Source organism: Ailuropoda melanoleuca, chromosome 20 (genome assembly GCF_002007445.2).
Source record: "Ailuropoda melanoleuca isolate Jingjing chromosome 20, ASM200744v2, whole genome shotgun sequence".
NCBI classification, from domain to species: Eukaryota; Metazoa; Chordata; class Mammalia; order Carnivora; family Ursidae; genus Ailuropoda; species Ailuropoda melanoleuca.
The window spans coordinates 1,957,569-1,968,658 of NC_048237.1; the positions used below are offsets into that span (position 1 = coordinate 1,957,569).

An 11,090-nucleotide genomic window follows, 5' to 3' on the forward strand; every position below is an offset into this window, starting at 1 on the left:
GCAGATGCTCAACCAACTGAGCCACCCAGGCGCCCCTCTGTGATTTGATTTTTTAAAAGATATCGGGAAAGGAGTCAAAACTGTCCCTATGCATCCATTAATTAACTCTTGTGTCATCACAGAGGTTTTGACAAGTGACTGCTGAGGCTCCTTGCAGTCCTATCATCTATTACTCTGGTTCAATGCATGGAAACTAGAGTCTGGAGACCTGGGAGTAAGGCCCCGCCCAGCCACTCACTGTCTTAACCATACTTAGCTCCAGCGACTTCATCTGTAAGAAGGATCTAATAATATCACCTCATGGAGTTTGTTACAATAATGTTTGCCGACGTAGTATAAACACCAGGCATCCATAAGGAGCAAGGTTCTTATACAAATGGTAGTCATCTGTGATCATTACGACATTTTGGGTAGGCTCCAATCTTTTGCATCAATGGCTCCTGCTCCAACCACCATGTTCTTCCGCCGCTAACTGAGGCATAGTCCTTTATGATTGACTTGAGCCTCTTAGTTATGTTCCCACTAACAATAGCCATTTGCCAATTCTGGGCAAAGCCAAAATGATTCCTTTCTCCCTGTGAAAATATGATCCTGAAGCAAGACTGGGGGGTAAGTGATGGCAGGTTGAGGAGGTAATAGCAGAAAACCTAGGGACTTCCCTAAATGCCCACGCTCAGTAGATAACACATATCAAACAAGCTGCCAAAATATAATGCTTAGATCTCAGAAAGCGTTGTAGAGTTTTAGGTCTACACTCGCTCTGCTCCACCCACTCCCCTCCAAACAGATGGACTACGCAGACGGCAAATAGGTAGCAAGGTTTTTTGTAGTGATGCCTGAAGTGGTGTCATGAAGCACAACTTGTCTTTGGAAGAGGGACTCGACTCATCGTGGAACCAAGTAAGTTACGCATTTTACTTCAGGGCATAGATTCCTTTCGACTTGATGTAGCTTAGTCCTGACTGAATGGAGTTTCTTGGGAAGTCAGGAGGTTCCACACTGGAAATCCGGTGTTTTGTTGTTGCAGAGGGTCAAGGTAAAATCCGAGGACAAAGTCATTAGGTTTCTCTTAGGAAAATATTCTATGTATGCATGGAAACTCTGTTCCGAAGATTTGTAGAAATAAGCCTTCTACAACAGCCCGAATAAAGCCCTTAGTCAGGCTTTTGGTTCCCTCCTCGGTTGGGGATTGGGACCAGGGAAAAGGCAAGCTCTAGGTAAAGAGAGTCTTCCACTCTTTGTGAGGACAGAGAGTCATGGCCACGGTGTAAGAAGAGGGATGATTAAGAAGGAAAAAAATATATTATTAAAGAAGGAGTTAGGTCAAGATAGTCCTCTCCCTCAGATGACAAAAGCCAATCTTGCCCTTGTGTCTTTTTGCCACGAAGTTGCTTTAAGTCAGTGTGCCTGCCTCAGACTAAGTGATCCCCAAGGCCCTATCCTAGTCAGGGTCAGCCAAGAGCAGTTAATGCACTCACCTCTTCTGTTAGCCCTGAATCCGAAGACTGTGCTCTGGGTGTAGGGTTCAGGAGCCTACAACCAATGCAGAATCACATTCACCAACTTGAGGACAATAGAGAAGTAATGGTGCTCTCCGAGGGATATTGTCCACTGGTAATCTGTTCCAGGGCTTGGAAATCCGGGGGTGATATTCAAATAGTTTGGGTAGCTGCCAACAGTCAGTCACTTGGACCAGTCCAGTGTCCAGTAGCCCTTCAGAAGCTTTTCAAAATGCAGGCATTGCCCCTTACATGGTTAAATTTTATTTCAGAGGAAACGAAGAAGTGGGGAAAGGTATGTGACTGTGGCAAGGTCGACAGTCCTGAAAGCAGCCGGTAGTATCAACATGGCGTCTGCTTCTCAGGAGGAAACATAACCTTACAGGGGTTCTTGATGGTCTGTTGCTCTCAGGGAAATAGTGGAATTTGTTGAGTTGTCTCTGAGAGGAGAGAGACTAGAAAGAAGGAGGGAAGCAATTGTGCTGTAGTTGATTGCAGTCTGATCGATGTTGGGCAAATTGCATCTGAGCACAAAGTATTGTGTTTCATTTTCCCTTTAAATCATTTCCACTTGAAAGTCAGAATTATCTGCAGTGTTAGAATCAAATCTCTGAGGCTGTGCCTTTGGGAGCCTTAGGGAAGAAGGAAAGAGATGAAAGTGATGCTTAGCCCCTCAGCTGGGACGCTGCCCCGTGCTCTCCAGTGATACTCCATTTACTTCTTTAGTTTTCTCTTCCTACCGTGATGGACTGTAATATGATTATGTGAAGCTCAGGTAGGGAAAGTGAGAATTTCAAGACAAGCCCTCAATCCTTAAAGTTTTGACAGCAAATAATGGCCCGATACAACCGTCATTCCCTTTGGCTCTAGCCCTAGACCCTTGATTTCTGGTGATGAGACAGAGTAATCCTTATGGTCTTTAAATTCTATTTCACATGATTACTATATCCTCCTGAAGCTTGTATCTGGATCCAGAGACATGAGAAATTATAAAATGAAAATAAACAGTCCAAAGCGAGCACCGGCTTCTCTGACCCGCAACCGTGACCCACGACACCACTGGGCTCCCCGTCGGCTACCAACTTCTTATTCAACCCGAGATCCTTAGAAAGCCTTTCCCTGGGCTCAGGGAATTAGGAGACAGATTTCTTATTATTGTGAGACTCAGTCTGAGTGATGGGGACGAAATTAGGTTTCTAATCAAAAAGCAGAATTTGTGACCCAAGAGAAGGAACCAGGATATGAGAACGAGACCTGTGTCTAAACCCTCTTCAGCCAGACACTCATTATAAGAAATGTCACCAGTCAGTGCCCCATCCCTGTTCCCAAGCTATCGTGTTCTTCCTGGAGAGGACTCCCAATAAACTGGGAGTTACATTTTCCATCTTGAAGGCAGCTACCAGTCACCTGTCACTTTCCTCTCTCCCTCGATGTCAGCCCTATCTCCTGTCCCAGTGCTTCCTGCTTCCTGGGATTTCGTGCTCACAACCTCATCCAGCAAGCTATTATTAGCTTCAAAGGGAACTGAGACTCTGTGCACTCAGCCCCTTGATCTCATCAAGGGCAGCTTTGTAGTTCTCTGAGTTGTGGAGTCTCTAGGCTGCGACCCAGAAGGGGGGAGGCAGGGCACAGATGTTCCAGCGCAGGCCCCAGGGCCAGCCCCAGGCTGGTTACTTGTAAGGCAGTGTTGCGATGTGCTCCTGGGATACTCGACAGATGTTTTTTGGAGCTGGTACCAGACTCTTCGTGGAGCCACGTGAGTTGACCTTTTTCCCCTATATTTCTAGGGATAAACTGAGTCCCGGCACCGGGGCTGCCATCCAGTTTGCATTACTTGGGAAAGTAGAACTAGATGGAGCGGCCCAGGTGTGGGGGTTGGCCAGAGTTAAGTCGCCAGGCTGAGTCACGGGAGTAGCTCTGTAACTAGTTTTGTTTTTAAAAAGCATATATTAAAACTATAGCCCTGGGGCACCTGGGTGGCTCGGTCGGTCAAACATCCGACTTTTGATCTCAGCTCAGGTCTTGATCTCAGGGTCGTGAGTTCAAGCCCTGCACTGGGGTCCACGCTGGGTGTGGATCCTACTTTAAAAAAAGGAAAAAAAACTGTAGCCCCCACTTGCTTCTGAAATCTTCAGAGCAGCCAAGGAAACCAGAAAAATTATAGTAATTATTGGAGCACATGAGGGGGGCAAGGGATATGCAGGGATGCTGTGGCCCAAAGTCTCCGGAAGGTTGTTTCATTCTTACCCATCTCTTTGGCTAAGCTGACTGATGTATGTGCCTCATTGCAACCTGCAGACAAATGTCCTGTAGCTTGGAAGCTTCAAAGGAGAGAGGTGGTTAACCAGTTGCTGACAACTGCCTTAAAATCCCAAGCTAGCCTTAATTATCCAAGTAAATCAGGCTAGGATTGGGTCAAGCTCTTAGGTAACCAAGGAGATAGGATTATTTTGTTTTGTTTTGTTGTTTATTTTTAATGGACTAGTTTCCTTTCGCTGTACACTCCCTTGAAAATCAACCAGAATACATGTGACCAAGGTCAGTAGAGTGAGCAAGAAATGTCACAAGCCTGAAGGCAGGTGAACGAGCAGAAAGTGTGGTTTTTCAAGCCGTTACTGCGGGAGTTATCAGTGTCTGTTATCAGTGGCTTTGGAGATGCCGGAAAGCAAAACAAAGAAGTTTTTCTCACATAGGTTGAAATTAGATTCCAGGAGAGCCCCTTGAAGAAAATCCCCAGCCCCCCTCTTGTCTAGAACTAAAGCCAAAAGTAGAAGGAACCAGATTCTTAAGAATAAGTTTCCTGCCCTGAGCGCCTAAATCAGAATCCAGTCTTTCAGCTGAGTTTCCAGGCAGAGAATCAAGGGGAGAATCTTGATGCTTGTGATGAGGGGGCTTCTCTGAACCGCTGATTCCCTAGGAAAGCCGTGATTGGCCATGGTCCATTTACAAAACGGTGATCAGCAGGAACTTCCAGACTAGCAAACACTCCATCTCTACCAGATACAGCCAGTTAATTTGGTTATAACTCTACTACCATGAGCTTCACAGCTAAAACCCAACTCCAAATTCAGGACAGAACATTAGAAAAATCATTGCATTTACTCCCTCATTACCAAGACTTTTCATTTAGCATTACCTTGGGTCTTGATGGTAGAGCATAGTAAATAAAAGTACGCTGGAATTCAACATTCTTAATTTGATATCACAAGTTTTAAAACTCACCTAAGGTTTATGGTTTTGTTTTGTTTTGTTTTTTGAGAGAGAGAGAGAGGGTGTGAGTGATGGGGGGAACGGGGGGCAAGAGGGAGAGGGAAAGAATTTTAAGCAGACTCTGTACTGAGTGTGGAGCCTGAGGCAGGGTCAGTCTCACCACCATGAGATCGCGACTTGAGCTGAAATCAAGAGTCGGACACTAAACAGACTGAGCCACTCAGGTGCCCCAAAACTCACCTAAGTTTTAAATATAAGAGCTATATTCACACAAGCAATTAATATTAAAAATTAGCAGTTAAGCTTGTGATTGGAAATATATCCAGATCACCATTCACAGATTGGTTGTGTCTCCTGATTTCAGGCACTTTCAGCGCCCCTCCTTTGGTAACAGTTATATTTGAAGATTGGGGCACCTGGGTGGCTCAGCTGGTTAAGCGTCTACCTTCGGCTCAGGTCATGATCTCGGGGTCCTGGGATTGAGCCCTGCATCAGGCTCCCTGCTCAGTGGAGAGTATGCTTCTCCCTCTGCAACCCCTCCATCATGCACGTTCTCACTCTCTCTCTCTCTCTCTCTCAAATAAATAAATAGTATCTTTTAAAAAAAAACAGTTATTTAAAGATAGCCTAAGAATCCAAGTTGCCATGGCTGAAATTTATCATAATTCAGAAACTGCAGTAAGTCACAATGGGAAAGAATCATTACTTCCTCCCCCAAAGCTTTAAAACATTCAGTTTCAAGGAAAGGAAAAGATGCAGGGACAGAGTGGCAGGTAGCTGGTAGAGCTCAGAGTAAGGTATGAATGCAGAGGAGGCCGGGGGAGATCCAATTATTGAGACCAACATTCCACAACTTCACTTCGAATAAAGCAAGAACTGGGTTTAAACTGGTTTTGTGTCTATTAGGACTTCCTGGGAATGACAGTTGTCATTTCTGATTAAAGACTCAAAAGAAACTACAGGATACTCCCTTACAAAAGAAAAAGTATTCGCCCAAAGTCAGAGAGGTGTACCCCTTAACTTCAGTGGTTATCCTTTCTGGTCTGTAAAATGGGGATGACACCCTGAAGTGACCCCAACACTACCATCCTCAGAGTATTTGAACCAGTCATGGTTCAGAATCAGACCCCGATTCTCTGTTGACACAATGCCAAGAACGAGCCCCCAGCCTGCTCTCACTCCAAGGGCTGATTTATTTAAAATAAACCAACTGATGCAGACAGCTACTCAGCCACTGCAACTATCCAGAGGATTGATTAACAAAATATAGATGATTGAAACTCAGACAATCTAGAAACTTCTTTGTAGTTGTTCTTTTCCATCTCTGCTCTAGCCATGTCACTTAGCAGCTCCTAACTAGAAGTCAAACTGACTGCCTTTCATTTCTTCTTCCCTTGGCCACCCTTTCATGGGGGTGCTAAGAAGCCCAGGTCACTCACAGGATGCGGGAAAGTCTGGATTGTAACATTTGGCCCCAGCAGAATTGAAGTAAACACCATTGGTTAACTCCCACACTTGTGGATAATCATCTTTCCAAATAAATTGATTATATTTACAGGAAGCCAGCCTTCTGCCAAACCATCCGTTTTCACCATGAGAAATGGGACGGCTGTTGCTTGTCTGGTGAAGGATTTCTACCCTAAGCCTATAAGCATAAGACTCGAATCGACCAAGAAAATAGAAGAATTTGACCGTGCTATCGTCGTCTCTCCCAGTGGGAAGTACAGTGCTGTCAAGCTTGGTCGGTATGAAGATGCAGAGTCAGTGACCTGCTCCGTTGAACACAACAACGAAATCGTGCGCTCCACTGACTTTGAACCAAAGAAAATTTCTTCAGGTAGGTCATATCTAGCTTCAGGGGGCTGGAATTGTAGGGAAGAAGAGTTTAGGGAAAGGGAAGTTGGAGATGTAAACTCTTGACACTCTCAGTGTGGCATCACGCTGGAAACAAGACTAAGGCCCAACTAGGGCGCTTCATTGATTTGGAATTGAACCCTGCATCCCTGAGCTGGAACCTGAGATCAAGCCCGTCCTATTTCATCCCCCCATTTCTTCTTCACCAACCACTGTCTCCTTCATACTAATGACTGTCCTACTACTAGACTCACGGTTAAAAATTCATATGCAGTCTAATTCAGTGTGAATGCCAAAACAAAGGACAGCCTGGCCTATCATGGGATTGAGAATCTTAGTTCTTCCTACAAATTAGACACCTACCTGAAGGTGGGCCTCATAGTATAAACAAAACAAAAAACAAAAAAAACCAGAATAGGAAGAATGTTGGCCATGTGAATAGCTGTCTGACCTTAACCAAGTCATACTCCTGGTCCTCAGTTGACTTACTTAGAGTCTCCTCCACTTTTAAAACCTGAAATCCTTTGAGCCTCTTGGTTGCCAGTGAATCCCTGACCACTGCCGTTTGTTCTAGGTAACGTAAAACCGACAGAACCTCACATCATGGAGCAAACTTCAGACAGCCTCTCTGGGTCCAAAGGTTAGTTGAAACTAAGGGTCAACTTCAGAACTGAGGGTTAAAGCAAACTCTGTCATTGTCAGAGGGGGCCAAAAGTCAGCAGCTTTCAAAAGAAAATAAAAACCATACCTGAGCCCAGTTGGTTCCCTCTGAGTCTCTCAGCAGAGCTCGCCTGGGTGCAAGCAATGCTGGGAGGGAGCCGCAGCCTGGGGTCCCCGAGGGCTGTCCAGCGGCAAGCTGGGCTGGCAGACCAGGCACAATGCTGCTGATCCGGGGCACACTGGTAGCCAGTGCTGTGGCCCCAGTTTCTGGAAGGGAACTTAGTCTCTTGCTAAAGCCACCATCTTTACTCTTGTTCAACCACAGTTCATCACAGCTCACAGTTCACAGCCGGAAAGGTGAACACGCTGTCCCTCACGGTGCTGGGGCTCCGAATGGTGTTTGCCAAGAGTCTGGCCATCAATTTTCTCTTGACTGCCAAGTTATTTTTCCTTTAAGGTAAGAATTAGCTGCTTCTTATTCCTGCCCCCGCTGAAACTATCCCACACAGAGAGAAAAGGCGTNAAAAAAAAAAAAAGAATATAAGAGGCCAAGAAGCCTTGGGAAAGGAAAAACACATAGAGACATATTATGATTTAATAAGGTGGGCTGCCTCAGATACTCGGCATAATGCCCCATCTCCTCTTAGCGTCTTATTTCAAGCCAGGCTCAAAATGCCTTATGTAGTAGAATGTAATACCAGCCAATAATCCCCCCTCCAGCCCAGGAGCTAAAAAAAAATTGTGGAGCTAAGTAAGGAGAAATAGTTTTCTTTATTTACTATTTTGTTTATCTGGCCAAGAGGCCATGGGTTATACGCAAGGCCATTAGTAAAGCTTCACCCAAAGGAATTCCAGAACCTGCCTTTGCCTAGACAAAAGGGATGCCAGCTCCTGTTCCTTTACCACAGGACTCCAGTGTGTAAACCAGCCCAACTTTGGGATGGACCTACACCCCCATTCGTAGGGACCAACCCAGCGCGAGCTACTCAAGATGCGTACAAAGCCACAGCTGAGCCATTATTTGCCTGCCGCTTGCATTCCCTCTTCAGGCAATCTCAGACATGAAGTTCAAACTGGGGCCTCGGTTTGCCTACAAAGCCCCTTCCCTAGTACCCCAAACACTCCTCAGTCCCAACTCCTGATCTAGATTTTGAGTGTGGGACTGATCCAACCCAGCCTGAAAATACATCCAGTCGCTTCCAAATGGGTGACTGGTTTCCAGGAGTCCCAAGGACACAGGCTGTGTGGCTATCTAAAAAGAGCCCTACACTAGGAGTCAGAACATGTGGGTTTTCACCCTGACCTTGTCACTTACACTATGTTACCCTAGCCTGGTTGCTCCATGTCTTTGGGCCTGAGTTTTTGCACCCAAAACACAAAAGAGCTATGACTGAGGAGAGCAAATGGGTTGCATGATAAGCTAATACTGACTTGCTGAATTATGGCCATGTGCAGAAGGGAACCATGCCCCAATGGATTAGCGACATCTGCAATGATACCACCAGGGCAAGTGCTGGCCCCCCCGACATGATCCGAGAACTACGATTGCTCCCAGCACTGATGGTCTGTGATCTATGACACTCTGACAGTTGTCCTTCACTTGCAGGCTGACCGGCATGAGAAGACTCCATTATGAGACTCTCATGTTATGCCTTCACAAAAGCCTACAGAGGAGCTATCTGCTAGGCTTCCAACTTCTCGGTGATTCACGTTGATCTATCCCAGTCTTGCTGAAATGGCTGTTACCCAAACCGGTTTTTCTTCGAAGGCAACAAACCCAGCTCATTTTCCAGCCTGGTGGAAAGACAAAAGTCCTGGGGGGTAGGGGGGTATGGTCCTAACTGCTCTATATGCCGCTTTATAAAGAGATATAGGACTCGTTTTCTTTTTTATTTCTACAACTGATACTCTTTGAAAAAGGCCTTTTGTTCCTTTGACTTTCTTTGCCTTCAGAAGTAGAAAGTGGGAGCCAACAGATTCCCATCTCCATGGTCCCTGAGGAAAATAGACCCTGGGGGACAGAGAGCAGATGCCCTTTACCTAACGTGACTGGCTCTGCTCAGCCCAGCACTAGGTTTGCCCTGAGCTGGCATTCTCAGCCACAAAAGCACTTTCTGCTTTTCTTAGTACTTTACAAACAAAATTACATTGGACTTCTCATGCAGCCAGTGGGGTTTCTAAAACCTCAGCCAAATACACTCCAAGCTATTAGCAAAGATCAGAGTAAAAGACAAAGAAAATGCACTTCTTTCTATTAATTGATGTAACAAACGTGAATTGCCTCCGTCTAAGTTCCAGGCACTGAGCCGAGCGTGCAAAGATGAGTAAGACGTGGGCCTGCTTTCAAGCAGTGAACTGTGCAAGTGTTTCTGGAGGGAGGGAAGAGGAATGAGACCCCTCGATTTCAGCTGTAAAAAGATGATCTTTACCGGGTTTTGTCCACCAATCTGTACACAGGGAATTTGAGGGCAGGGGACAATAATTCTTGCCTGCCCCATGTTGTTGATGGTTTTCTGCCCTTCCCAGTGCTATTCTCTGTTGCATCCATTAAAGTGCGTTGAGTGTGCCTTGCCTCTGGCTTTATTCATAGCGCACCACCGCAGGGGGAAAGTGGGTGCTGTGAACCCACTATTAGGCAGACAGAAACCAAACTGAGCCTGTAGACCATGCTGCGGGTTCCTGAGCCCCAAACCCGCGGGCTCCTGCCTCGGGGACCCTAACCTGGTTTCCTGCTGTCGCTGCTGTTTCGCAGCAATGACCCCTCTGTGGCCGATGAGCTCTGCTACTCCCACCTCGGCAAGGCGATAGCTTCTTCCAAGTGCACCCCCTCAGGCAGCAGAGTCCCTGCGCCCGGTTTCCTCGGCACCCAGGGCACTACGTAAGGTGTCAGGTGGGGGCTTAGGAGGTCACAAGTGAAAGAGCAGCCCTCACTAGCTCCCCTTGCCATCGCCATCTGCAGACTCCCCTGTATGTCTTCACAGCCCAAAGCAAGGAAAGACTCAGTAGCCCTCGGAGTCCGTGAGCTCAGGAGCATCTAGGTGGATAAGCAGGTCCATCCGGGAAACACCGTTAAAGACTCCAGACAACCGCACCTCATATGTGTAAAGAACACCTCTTTCTAAAACATTCCCCTCTGTCACCTTGGGCGACATCAGCATGTTTCTGTGAGTAGCTAAGAACAAAAAGATCACATCCTCGTTTTTCAGATGGAAAAAATATGCCCCCCGAAAAGGTAATGTACCCTGTCCAAAGTCATTCAGTTAGGCCAGGACGGAGCTGTGAGCAGAACCGCGTTCTCAAGAGCGCCAGCCCTAAGTTCCTTCTACAAGACACACTGCATCCCCAAGCCGAGGACAAGGTGTTGATTTGATTTCAGCTGAACTGGACTTCAGGATTGTCCTATAATTAGCATATAAATGAGCCACCCTCGGGTCCATTTTGGTGGCAAAAAAAAAAAATTCTAGCTTATCACAGGATCTCTAATTCCCTCCACCAAAAAGAGCCTCCAGAAAAGATTAATTGTAGGAGCCAAGGGGGATTGTGGCTGTCTTCAGGTCTGGAGGGGCATCACCCTGTGGATTCTAGTTTTCCAGAGCTTTCACATACAGCACCTCATTTAAGCCCACAACAACCCTGAGAAGACCACCGCACACAGTCGTGGGCAGAGGGAGACCCCGAAGGCTGAGTGAGTTGCCCACGGCCTTTGGCTCCCTGAGCCGTGTTCTCTACATTCCTCCCTATAGTGACTGCTCTTTGCCCACATGTTTTTGGGTTTTTTTTAAGATTTTATTTATTTATTTGACAGAGAGAGACAGCCAGCGAGAGAGGGAACACACGCAGGGGGAGTGGGAGAGGAAGAAGCAGGCT

At 46.4% G+C, this 11,090-nt stretch overlaps 1 protein-coding gene and 1 gene segment (V, D, J or C); both read left to right on the top strand.

The window, feature by feature from the left end:
* Window positions 1-11,090, top strand: part of LOC105234922 (T-cell receptor alpha chain C region) — a 560,983-nt gene that overhangs the window by 463,935 nt on the left and 85,958 nt on the right. The window contains exon 3 of one of the 12 annotated variants that reach the window (XM_034648714.1): window positions 8,300-8,307. The exons of the other annotated variants lie outside the window; for them this stretch is intronic. Within the exon in view, the coding sequence (XP_034504605.1) occupies window positions 8,300-8,307 (8 nt within the window). The remainder of the gene's footprint in view (window positions 1-8,299; window positions 8,308-11,090) is intronic. 12 annotated transcript variants of the gene reach the window in all.
* On the top strand, window positions 981-9,789 carry LOC105240592. The segment is given in 5 exon segments: window positions 981-3,255; window positions 6,268-6,546; window positions 7,138-7,203; window positions 7,549-7,680; window positions 8,830-9,789. Coding segments are annotated over 4 exon segments (540 nt in total).